Source organism: Petaurus breviceps, unplaced genomic scaffold, assembly GCF_028583685.1.
Source record: "Petaurus breviceps papuanus isolate PSGF00001 unplaced genomic scaffold, PetGlider_PUasm1.0 84, whole genome shotgun sequence".
NCBI lineage: Eukaryota > Metazoa > Chordata > Mammalia > Diprotodontia > Petauridae > Petaurus > Petaurus breviceps.
Window position 1 is genome coordinate 7,318,391 of NW_027186645.1, and position 13,281 is coordinate 7,331,671.

Sequence of the window (13,281 nt, forward strand, 5' to 3'; positions counted from 1 at the left end):
TATTTTCATTTTTAGAAAACTAGAATATACACAAGTATTAGGGATTAAGTATGGTATAAGAATTCCTGATATCGCCTTCCTGTAATGTCCTCTAATGTGAGACTTTATCTTGTGTTCTTCTCATATAAAACATTTCAAGCCTTTGGCTCTCCCTCAGGCAAAATCTGTGTCTGGGAGCCAAAAAGAGAAATAAAAGATATAGTGAGAAATTCACAAAATAAAAATAGACATATGAATTAAAGAAAGTAATCCACCCTTTTAAACCATATCTTATGTCACTGGATACTCTTATGCAATTAATAGACATACTCTACAGAAAAATGTATGCTTTCAAACTCTACCTGTCCAAATACTACTTGGCTAGAAATGACAGCTTTAGTGGTATTAGTTATATGTATATATTTTAAAGCAATTGGGGTTAAGTATCTTGCTCAAGGTTACACAGCCAGGTGTTTCTGGGTGGATGCTAAGTGTCTAAGCCCGGATTCGATCCCTGGTCATCCCGACTCTGGAGCTGGTGCTCTTACTCACTGTCCTACCTGGCCACCCCTATTAGTTATATTTTTACAATATATTTAAAATCTCTTAGAAAATTAACCTGATTCTCAATGAAGGCATATAAATATTCTTCCCTTGGATGCTAAGTTTGATATTCAATGTCCATCACTGTGAATATTGAATAGTATATAATAGATGCATTTCACTGAGATGCAGCTTTAAATAGCTCATGAAAATTCACTAATATTGCCTTATACCTTTGGTATTACTTAATCATACTTTATTTTTGCTTTCAGTACGGTGGAAAGTGAGCTAGATTCAGTGTTCTAGGATTTGAACATTTGGTCTTCCACATACTATCTGGATGATCTTCAGCAAGTGATTTAAACTCTATGGGCCTCAGTTTCTCAGCTGTAAAATGAAGAGATTGCTTTAGATGATCCTTCCATCCCCAAATACTTGATCGTATGGATCAGACATCTTCAAACTAAGAAGAGGGACAATTGGATAGCAATTGAAAAGAACAAATTTAGAAAATTAGTTACTGTCAATCTTTACGAGGGCAAGATTTTAATGAAGGGAAAGGAGATATTTTAATCACTATATCAGTCCTGTCACATCTCCCTATTTTTATTTTTAAAAGAAAATATAGAATCTTTCTGTAATTTACCCCTTCCTCATAATTTCTTTCCTGGAGAGATACCATTAGCTGTAGCAACAGAATTATCAGCCACAATTTTGACGTTCTGAAGGTTATGAATTGGCATGCTGAGTAAATATTTGTTAACAAAGTACATAGGAGAGAGAATGAGAGTTACATGAACAGATATAGCATGTCCTTTATCTAAAAATTTCCTAAGTTTGAAAATGTCTTAAAGATCTAAATTCTCATCCTATATACTCAATAAATTGTATTACCAAAAAAAAAGGGAAAAAAAGAAAATTCCCAATGATTAAAAATGGAGAGTTAACTGAACGTGTTTAATGATGACTAGAAATAAACTGCATAACATAAAAAGTTTGACCTTATTTTGCTCTGGAATGTTTAATGCTTCAGACTGATGCACACTAAGGCAGAGATTTAAAAAAAAGATATAAAATGCCTTTTTCCTCTTTTTTTTCAGTCAATGTTGTTGTGGTCAGGGCTGTTATCCAGAAAAAAGTTCTGAAATGATTGTGATGGCAGAAATTAAGAGACTGTTCTTCTATGAACAAATCTGAAAGGCAGCTTTGTAGGAGCAGCTGTGTTTTGAAAGTACTTCCACCTCTAAATTGGTCCTTGTAAAGTGAACTCTTTTCCCTTTTGCCAGTAGGGCCCACTGCAGTGTAACTGCTACATTTCCACTTTTATCACTGTCTGACCACTGAAGTGGAAAAAGAAAGATTGCCAAAATCTGATGTATTTTTTCCCCCTTTTTGTCCTTCTGAATCTGTTCTTAGATGTCCGTTACTCCAGTGACGAGAAACAACGTTGAGGGCATTCATATTCTGTAGGCAGCATCAAACTCTAAATATGGTGATGCCCCTTGGTGAGTTGACCCATTACAGGAGTACAATTAAAAGGGACCAAATCACATGAAACCGGGCACTGTTTTCAAGAAAACTGGAACTCTTATGGTGGCAAAATCCAAAGCAGCCCAGGGCGTATTAGTACATGTTTGCTCCCTCCCTCCCTCCCTCTCTCTCTCTGTCTCGCTCTCTCTGTCTCTCTCTCTGTCTCTGTCTCTGTCTCTCTCTGTCTCTGTCTCTCTCTCTCTGTCTCTCTCTCTCTTTCTCTCTCCCTGTATCTCTGTCTCTGTCTCTCTCTGTCTCTCTCTCTCCCCCCTCTTTCCCTGTCTCTCTCTCTCTCTGTCTGTCTCTCTCTCACGCGCACACACACACACACACCACCCCAGACTTAAGAGAACTTTAGTAATTTACCCAAAGACTACAAATTCAGTAAGACTTGAATAAGTAGATAACATCTAAAGACATGTTACATTATCTGCTCATGGCTAAATCAGTGAACAGTTATTTTTCTTGTTCCATTCCATTAGGCATTTTTTTGCAACATAATGGTAAAATACAAAAAAATCTTAGCCATCTATTTAAAAGATCAAAAAGAGAAAATCATACTTAATAGATCATGAAGAAAACTCATCATCTTATCTACTCTTCATGTAAATGAAAATTATTTTTACTATATACTTTGTGGAACATTTAGCAATTTTAAAATATATTGTTCTGAATGAACAAGATGAATTGTTCTGGTTTCCCTTTGTTCCTCTGAATTTCCCATTAGTGCATTTGGAATTTCTAAATCAAAAAGTATTCACTTTACTTGCCAAGTATTTCCAGAGTTCAGAATGTAGATTTTTTTTTGTAAGATGACTTCAATTGCAAAAGGGATTTGGAGTAATACTTAAAATATAACAATTTTATAGGAATACTTAATATATCTGAAATAAAATGATCATTTCTGAAATATTTATTTTGTTGTGGAGTCTGATTTCTATATGTCATTTACTCAGACCATTGAAAAATATATTTAGTAGCAACAAACAATTCACCTACAGTGGCTTCCTTACCTTTCATCAAAATCTAATTAGATATTTCTTTTACTATGACATGAAACTACCAGTTGACTTTAAAGGAAGAGAAAAGGGTAACAAAATCTTCTAAAATAATGTATATAGGAACTAGATAGTGAAGAAAACCGCATTATTTAAAATTAATAGATTTAGATGGCATGACAACCTGATGACATGAATTTATTTTCATTAAATTCTCATTTCTCTCATTTTCACATCCTTTAAAAAACATTCCATCTTGCCTGCCCTCATTGTTTCTTTTCTTTCCTCTTCCTTCCTTCCTTCCTTCCTTCCTTCCTTCCTTCCTTCCTTCCTTCCTTCCTTCCTTCCTTCCTTCCTTCCTTCCTTCCTTCCTTTCTCCCTCGCTCCCTGCCTTCCTTCCTCTCTCTTTTTTTTTAAGGTAATTGGGGTTAAGTGACATGCCCAGGGTATTTGATGACACCTTATTGTTTCTTGAAATAATGATTCTTTCCTAAAAACTTCAGATTTTTAAGAATGTCATTTTTAACACTTCAACTTTCAACAGGAAATCTATTTTGGCTTTTAAAAATCATTTTGTCTTGTTTGCTATGTGAATACAAACAATAGATTTTAAATAATCATTTCATCTAAAGACATAGAAATTGAATGATAAATTTTCCAGATTACATTTGTGTTTTAAGTTAAATTCTCCTAGTATATAATGTACACTTTGAAAAAATGTGGATAGGTACCCCACTAAAGTAATAACTAGTCATATTCTACTCAAATGTAAAAGTTTATAATCATTAATGATGACATTTCTAAAGCTTAAGGAAAAGGTAACCTGCAAAGACACAAAATGCTGAGTGCAAAACCCCAAACTATTTTTTAAGCAATTAAAATTATCTTTTCATACTGTAGTGCCTAAATTGTTTCTCCATTCATGGGGCTGAAAATTAATTTATTTTAATAATTAGCCATTATTAATAATTAATAATAATCATGATGTATTTATATAGTACATATAATAATTAATTATTGTTTAATTAATTTAATTATTTTCCCCTTTTCCAAAGGGGAAAATTGGTCAATACCTCAAGCTACTATCAGGAAATTCCAAAATGATTTGCCAAAAGTCAAGTGTTGGCATCTACAAATTGTCTCATAAACAATGAATGAATGCAACATCCCAAGTTGGTTTCCTGGAATGGCAAGGAAAGCTCATCTCAGTCAGCTTTTCTTACATTCTTGTTCCAACTATTAAGTATGAGATCATAACAATCCACCCTGCTGCATAAATGGTAACTGAAAACTTTTGAGACAGTCTGGCATTCTTTCACCCAAGGGTTATTAGTTTGTTGGTGTTGTTTTTTTTTTTTTTCTGTGTATCATGAATGCATTTGGCAGTCTTTGGAAATGTATGGACCTCTTCTCAAAAGAATGTTTTTAAATGCATAAAATATATAGGCTATGAAAAAAACATAGGTTATTGACAATAAAAATGTACTTTTGCCCATCCAATTTAATGGATTCCTGTAATCTTTCCACAGATTCTTTGGAACCCATGCTATAAGCAAAAAAAAAAAATCATCTCTATGTAATAAAAATATTAATCAGTGGATATTTATTGGGTAACTAGCATAGCCCTTAGTGCTACTGGAGAATGGTCTTAGGTATCAAGGAACTTCCGAATTAAGCAAAATGAAGAAACAGAAACACATTTGGTCAAAAAAGTTACACAAAATAGTAGGCATTTCAATAGGGCTAAATACACTATTGTGTGTTATGTTACTAGTGCGATATTCACAGACAATAAATGTAAAATGACACCAAAGAACATTTAACTCATTTCAGGAATAGTTTTAAATCTCAGTTGTCATCCATATATATTAGCTGACTGTAAATAAGTGTCTTCATATAACACCAAAGCAACTATAGAGTTAGAAGGAAGAACAGTTCTCTTTTTCATAGACTTTACAATATAGAGGGTCATTACAAATCTAGCAGAGGAAATAAAGAATAACTTTGTCTTCTCACTATCTCTGATGCTGACTCCTTCCAAACATTCTATTCGTGAGAGAGATTCTTAATCTTGCCAGGAACCATGAAATAATCAATATTAAGATAAAAACGTTAAATTTCCAACTAGCTTTCAATCATGTTTTCTACACTGGAGATTTTTCCCAAAAGACTACAGGGAAACCTCATCAGTTCATCATTGGTTTAGAGATCTTTGGATTTACTTATGTGGAGACATTCTGCAACTCAAATTAGGTCAAAATGAGATGGTACTGGCCATAACTATATAAATAGTATAATTAAAGATGATAATAAAAAGATATTAGAAAACAAGTGAAGGAACAAATTATAGGAAAAAAAGTGTCTGCTAGACCAGCCAGATACAATAAAAATATACATTTACAAAAGATATGCTAAAAAGACTTAATACTTTGTGTTGTTTTGGTTTGGTTTGTCTCCTTTGAATGAAGATGAAGTAGCCTCTCTGTATGAGAAATTGTGCTGATAGAACATCAAAGCTACAAGGAACCTTGGTGCTATCTAGTGCAATTCCCTCATTTTATGAGAGGTAGCATGGTACAGTAGAGATAGTAATGAGGTCTATAAAAAAATGGAGACACCAGAGTTTCAATTGCAACTAGAGCATTGATTAATTACGTTACCATGGGCAACTCATATAACAAAAATGCAAAAGAAGGATAATATTTGTCATCAACTAACAAAGGAAAGGGAAGATCTAATGCAAGTTCAGCCTATATTGTTATTTTGTTGATTAGTCATGTCTGCCACTTCTTGACCCCATTTGTGGTTTTCTTGGCAAAGATTTTGAAGTGGCTTACCATTTTCTTGTCCAGCTCACTTTGCAGATGAGGAAACTGAGACAAACAGGGTTAAGTGGCTTGCCCAGGATCACACAGTAAGTGTCTGAGGTGAGGCCAGATTTGAACTCAGGTCTTTCTGACTCCAGGACTGGCACTCTATGCACTACAACACCTAGTTGTCTAACACCAAACAACAATGCTAGTCTAGTCTACATAGGACTTAAATCTTTGCAGAGGTTCAGTATGACATAATGGAAAGAAAGTCAATCTCAGTCAGGAATATCCAGGTTCAAGTCTTGCCTCTCTGTGATGCTGGACAAGTCACACAACCTCAGGCTATTCTCTAAGAATAGCTGTTGATAAGCAGAAAAGGAGTTAGTTTCCTTAGAGAAACCCTATGCCAATGAAATCAAAAGCCCAGTTAAAAATTAGAACTAGTGATTGAGGATGGAGAAAGAATTAAACCTAGACCTGTCTTCTTGGTCCATTTTACTAATGCCACCTTTCCTTGGGCGATACCTTCCATAGTGGAACACTCAACTTTGTCCCTAGGTCCCTTGGCTCTCATAGGTCAGTTTTCAACTTACTTTACAAGGACCAAAGCCTACACATGCTACTTCCTGCTAGCTTCAAGCCATGCCAGAGAAAATACTCATTCCTACCTTCCTACTCCCCTTTTATATTTGAGATCTGTTTAAAGGAAGAAATTCCCAATTATTCAACCTTTCTCTCATAAAAATGGAAGCTCTTTGAGGGCAGGGAATTGCTTACTTGCTTTTATTTGTGTTTTCACCACTTAGCATAGTCCTTGGCACATAATAAGAGCTCAACGAAGAGGACTATGCATTTATCTACCTATTTCTAGAGACAATAATATGGGTTTAATACATTTCTTTGAAGATACAAAATAGTTTTTGTCTATCCATAGTAGCCACTTTTTGAAATATATTTATCAATATCAATAAAGCAATTACGCAGTCTTATATCAACACAACATTTTCATGAAGAGAAAATAATAGGCATATAGTAAAATGCTGATTGCTTTAGATCGTTGTTTCAAGACAGACTTGGGAATGGAAATAGCTCATCATTACTGCAATAAGAATCTGGAAGTTCTTTAGTTATAGCAAAAATTGTCAACAGTGTGATTGATTAAAAATAGTATTCCTCAAGAAAAGTCATTTGCTTTTCAAACATAGCATCTATAGAAATTACATCCATGTGTCATATTACTCATGTTTCCATTATAAAGACATGAGTATTTATTTGAAGAAGAACCAATAAGTGTGTTTTATTTACATAATAAAGACATTTGTTCAATGTTAATAACTAATATAAATAATTTTTAGGTAAAAATAAAATAAGTGGAGCTTACTCTGAATTTTTGCTTTGGATAGCACTGAAAACAAGTCAAATGATTCAAAGTGTCTAACACAGAGACTAGATAAATGCACAAATATGATGACAATCACTATCACATGATGTTTGTGCCTGAGGGATGGCAGGATCCAAGAATGATGTGACGTATAGGAAGAAAGAAGTGGTGGTGAGAATATAGAGGTAGGGAGGGTCTCAGAGACCAGGTACCATTTTAGCTGTACTTTCATACATGGGCAGATGAAGAAGGGGAACGTGGATATTTCAGGCATGGAGAGCAACATGACCAAAGACATGCATTGGGACAGAGTAGAACTACATCTCATGCACAGAATAAAATGAGGTCAGACCTCAAAAGGAAAGGCTAGATGTCAGAATAAGGTAGGGGAAACTGAATGCCAGGTGAAGGAATTGGGGCCTACTTAGTAGACAAGGGAAGGCTGTGAAGATTTTTAAGTGGAGGAGTTATCAAACAAAATTTATAGACAAATGTATTAATCCTACAGTGCAACACAGAGTAGTTTAGAGTGCTTGGGTAGAAAGTAAAAGCAAGAAGAAAGGCTAGGAGACAAGGTTTGGAGCACAGTAATAAGGGTGTGCACTATAATGATGGCAGGGAATAATGTGGAGAATGGTTACAAAAGAGGTTTTTGCAAAAGCAGAGTTGATAGGACTTAGCAATGGCTTTGGATAAGAGAGATGGATGAGAAAAGTACAAAAAAATTAACCATGAAATTAGGAACATAGGTCACAGAGTGAATAACGAAGACATAGAGAAATTTTGAGTCCCAAAGGAATGAGCCTAGGGCACAAAGGTCATGAGATATTTTGAGCTTGAGGTAGTAGAGAAGTCAGGATTTTTTTGTATTAAAGTGAGAACCATGTACATAAAGGTGAAACTTCAATATTAGGGAAGAGACAAGATGGTCACCATCATATGATGTAGTGTATAGAGATCTAAACATGGAATTAGGAAGACTCTAGTACAAATCCTGCCTCAGATTCTTACTAGTTAAGTGAACTTGGGCAAGTCATTTAATATGACTCTGCCTTAGTTTCTTCATCTATAAAATAGAAGTGACAATAGTAGAGGGTGGTTGTGATGATCCAATGAGACAATAGATATGAAAAAAAACTTTGCAAATAGAAAACTTCTATGTAAATGTTAGGTGTAGTTATACAAAATACTACATAATAAAAATCTTGTAGAAGTAGGGTTGTGGAAAGGACAAAGGAAAAGTCAGCTGAAGATCAATATTCCTTATTCACTGAACTAACATGTCTCTAAACAACTCCAGTATCCCTTAAAAGAATGGTGTCACAGTTTGGCAAGCTGAGTTGCAACACATTAGCATTATTTAATTGTAGCCAGTAAATTAGCATATATTAACTTTTGTTGTGTGCCAGGCACTGTGCTTTATGCTTTCTATTGAAAGGATTATTTACTTTGATTTGTTTTGCATAGAAATCAACCAGTCCATCAATTATGAAGAATCTACTATGCACAATTAGCTAGATTCTGTGATTAAAAAGACAAAATAGTTCCTACCCTCAAGGAGTGATCATATTAAGTAGATGAGATATATACACACGTCTACATATGTGTTTATGTATGTGTGCATGTATGTACACACATATAAGCATGTAAACATATGTATAGACACATATACATACATATACACACACAAAGTAAACATGAGGTTATTTTAGTGGGGAGGAAGCACTATTGTAAGTGATGGTACTTGAGTAAACTACTGAGTCTAATTCTTGGACGTGAGAAATGAAGTATGGTATGGAGGGCAGCAGGAAAACAGTGACATGGGAAGTCTATGTGTAATAATAAGAATGTCAGTTTTACTGGAAAGGATTGTGTACATACTACTACATAGTTAGATGGAGATGAGTATGTTGCATAAATATACATGTAGGCTTTAGACTTTTGATTTTATGTGGGCAGTGAACTTTGGTATGTAAATTTACTTCACCAGTAGAGAAATATTTGTAATTTATAATCACAGAGATTTGCTTAAGTTAGAGAGTTGAAATGAGTTACCCATGGTCACACAGGTAATATAGGGAGTATATATTAGTGACAGGACTTGAAGTCATATCTTCCTGAATTCTAGAAAGATCCTTTATCCATTATGTCACTCTGCCTCTTCAGTAATAAATATACACTATGTACAAAACACCAAACTCTTGACCTTATGAGGTAACTCCTGAGAATGATAGAAAAATAAATTAGATTTTTCTTTATATTGCCTACCTTCCAGAAGTTGAATAGTCTAGTTACAAACATAAGATATTCCTATAAATAAAATTATAATAATAGGTCCTGTATATTCAATTATAAATTATTCAAAGTTTATTTTTGTTTTTTCTCCAAAAGGTAGGCAGTGTGAGTATTATTACTGTGTCTATAGATGAGTGAACTAAGGTTCAGGGAAGAGAATGACTTGTCCAAAGTCCTACAGGCAGTAATTGTTAATACTAAGATTACAAGTCATATGCTGACACAGGGTCTAAGACTATCTGTTCCACTAGTTTGCCTCTAGAAAACAGAATATGGGAGTCCAGTAAAAGCAGTAGAAACCAAGAGGTATACGTGTACAGGGGAAAAGATGATATCGAGAGCTACAAAGTATCAATGTAAAGCTTGGGACAAACAATCATAAAAAAATGAAAATTTTTCAATGGTGCCTAAATTAATTTAAAGTCTGCTATGCCTTTTTTATACTAATTGTTTCCTTTGCTTAAATTGTAGGTCATGCCATTGTTGCAGACACTAATCAACCATGGGATATGAAATTGTTACTCCTAAATAAATGAATTGCTTAAACTCCAATGACCATCTATACATATTCCATCTTCACAAAGTTTATCAATTTTATCTCATCAATGCAATAGTGACCTTCTGTTCTCCAATATGCATGGGATTTTTGGACAATGCATTTGCAGCTTTGACACTCTTTTCCAGGAAGACAAACATTATATTTCTTTGGTATTTATCATTTGACAAATGCAAGCATTTTCTTTATCAATCAGATCTTATTGAACTTAACAGCAGCTGCTGTGGAATGTTTAAAGGTCCATTGTATTTCTGAAGACTGAGAGCTAAGATGAAGGACATGCCACTCAAAATTCAGGTGCTACTTGGCCTAGCTCTCACTGCATTGGTACAAGCTATAGATAAAAAAGTGGATTGTCCACCATCATGTACATGTGAAATAAGACCTTGGTTTACACCAAGATCCATTTATATGGAGGCCCTTACAGTGGATTGTAATGATTTAGGTCTTTTTAATTTCCCGGACAGATTGCCTGCTGACACACAGATCCTACTGCTGCAGACCAACAATATTGCAAAAATTGAAAACTCGGTAGACTTTCCAGTGAATCTTACTGGACTGGACTTATCACAAAACAACTTATCCTCAGTCACCAATATTAATGCAAGAAATATGCCTCAGCTTCTTTCCATCTACCTGGAGGAAAATAAACTTACTGAACTGCCTGAAAAATGTCTGTCCAGGCTAAATAATTTACAAGAACTCTATATAAATCATAACTTCCTTTCTACCATTTCACCAGGAGCCTTCATTGGTCTATATAATCTTCTCCGACTTCATCTCAACTCAAATAGATTGCAGATGATCAACAGTAAATGGTTTGAAGCTATTCCAAATCTAGAGATTCTCATGATTGGAGAAAATCCAATCATTAGAATCAAAGATATGAACTTTAAGCCACTTATCAATCTGCGCAGTCTAGTTATAGCTAGCATAAACCTCACTGAAATACCAGATAATGCATTGGTTGGTCTAGACAATTTAGAAAGCATCTCATTTTATGATAACAGATTTGTTAAAGTGCCCCATGAGGCTCTTCAAAAGGTAATTAACCTCAAATTTTTGGATCTAAATAAGAATCCTATTCATAGAATACGAAGAGGAGATTTCAGCAACATGTTACATCTAAAAGAGTTGGGAATAAATAATATGCCTGAATTGATATCTATAGATAGTCTTGCTATTGACAATTTACCAGATCTAAGAAAAATAGAAGCTACTAACAACCCTAGATTATCATACATACATCCAAATGCATTCTACAGACTTCCCAAACTTGAATCACTCATGCTTAACAGTAATGCCCTCAGTGCCCTGTACCATGGAACCATTGAGTCCCTGCCTAACCTTAAAGAAATCAGCATACACAGCAATCCCATCAGATGCGACTGTGTTATCCGTTGGATCAATATGAATAAAACCAACATTCGACTGATGGAGCCTGATTCACTGCTTTGTGTGGACCCTCCTGAATTTCAGGGTCAGAATGTTCGGCAAGTACATTTCAGGGAAATGATGGAAATTTGTCTCCCTCTGATTGCCCCTGAAAGTTTTCCTTCTAATCTGGATTTAGAAGCTGGGAGCTACATCTCATTACATTGTAGAGCTACAGCAGAGCCAGAGCCTGAAATCTACTGGATCACACCATCAGGCCATAAGCTCTTGCCCAATAGTATTTCTGACAAATTTTATGTCCATTCTGAGGGTACATTAGACATAAGTGACATAACTCCAAAGGAAGGTGGTTTATACACTTGTATAGCAACTAACCTGGTCGGTGCTGACTTAAAGTCAATTATGATCAAAGTTGATGGTTCTTTCCCCCAGGATAATAATGGAACTTTGAATATTAAGATAAAAGATGTTCAGTCTAATTCAGTTCTGGTATCTTGGAAAGCAAATTCCAAAATTCTTAAATCCAGTGTTAAATGGACTGCTTTTGTTAAAACTGAAAATTCTCATGCTGCCCAAAGTGCTCGAATACCATCTGATGTCAAGGTGTATAATCTCACACATCTGAATCCATCAACCGAATATAAAATTTGTATTGATATCCCTACTATCTACCAGCAAAATAAAAAGCAATGTATTAATGTCACCACAAAAGGATTGGATCTTGACTTGAAAGGTTATGAAAAGAATAACCTAACAGCATTCATTGCCTGCCTAGGAGGTCTGCTGGGGGTAATCAGTGTGATATGTCTTTTCAGCTGCATCTCTCAGGAGATGAACTGTGATGCTGGACACAGCTATGTACGGAATTACCTACAGAGGCCAACGTTTGCATTCAGTGAGCTTTATCCTCCTCTAATCAGCCTTTGGGATGCAAGAAAAGAGAAAAGCACAGCACTTGAAGTAAAAGCAACTGTCATAGGTGTGCCAACAAATATATCTTAAAAATGGTGGTTAAGAAAACAAACTTACTTTCTGTGAAGAAAAGTACAAGACTACAGTTGTGCTAAATAAAAGTGATGGAAATATTATTTAGAAAGAAGTCTAGACTTCCTCAGTGCTGCTGCTGACAATGGAAACATGTATGAGTCCAGCATTAAAAAAAAGTATTTTAATTAACTGGCTTCAAAGGGTACTGTGGCAACCAAATAAAACAACTTCATTTTCTAGACCTTTCATTTGACTTTTATGTCTGGAATACAGCTCAAGTGAACAAGAACATTTTTCTGTATTTTTTTTTAAGTATGTAAAAGTAGTTGAACTGAGCAATACCTCCTCCTGTGTTGCATTACACATATTAGCCACGAGTTTTTGCAGTGACCAGATAAAACTTGAATTGGCACGTGGTATAGCAAAATGGACAAATTATGTAGAGTAGACACAGTGAGTATGTGAAACTTTTTTATGAGGAAAAATACATTTTGGATTAAAATCAATTGCTTTTGTCTTGTTTTGTTTCTAAATAAAACCAATTTCTGAGAGATATTATCTGACAAATATAATCATTTTAACGGCGAATTAAAAAAAACATTTCATTACCATGGAGTTCTTAATTCTAAGGGGAAAATTTTTTCATGGGCTAACTATACCTCATGCACAAAAACATATTTTGTAAATCATTTTATACTTCTGTGATATTAAAAAAAACAGTTTCATACTTTGCATTTAGACAAAAATATCCATGAGGGAGATACATATTTAGAGTACTGTCGCAGAATTATTTTTTTTTTCATT

The 13,281-nt window shown here is 34.6% G+C and overlaps 1 protein-coding gene across 1 annotated transcript in view; it reads left to right on the plus strand.

Annotated features, from left to right (window-relative positions):
- Nucleotides 1-13,032, plus strand: part of LRRN3 (leucine rich repeat neuronal 3) — a 61,068-nt gene extending 48,036 nt beyond the window's left edge. Inside the window, exon 2 of the mRNA XM_069107029.1 lies at nt 10,011-13,032. Coding sequence (XP_068963130.1) covers nt 10,366-12,492 — 2,127 coding nt within the window. The 5' untranslated portion in view covers nt 10,011-10,365 and the 3' untranslated portion in view covers nt 12,493-13,032. The remainder of the gene's footprint in view (nt 1-10,010) is intronic.
- The last annotated feature ends 249 nt before the right edge of the window (nt 13,033-13,281 follow it).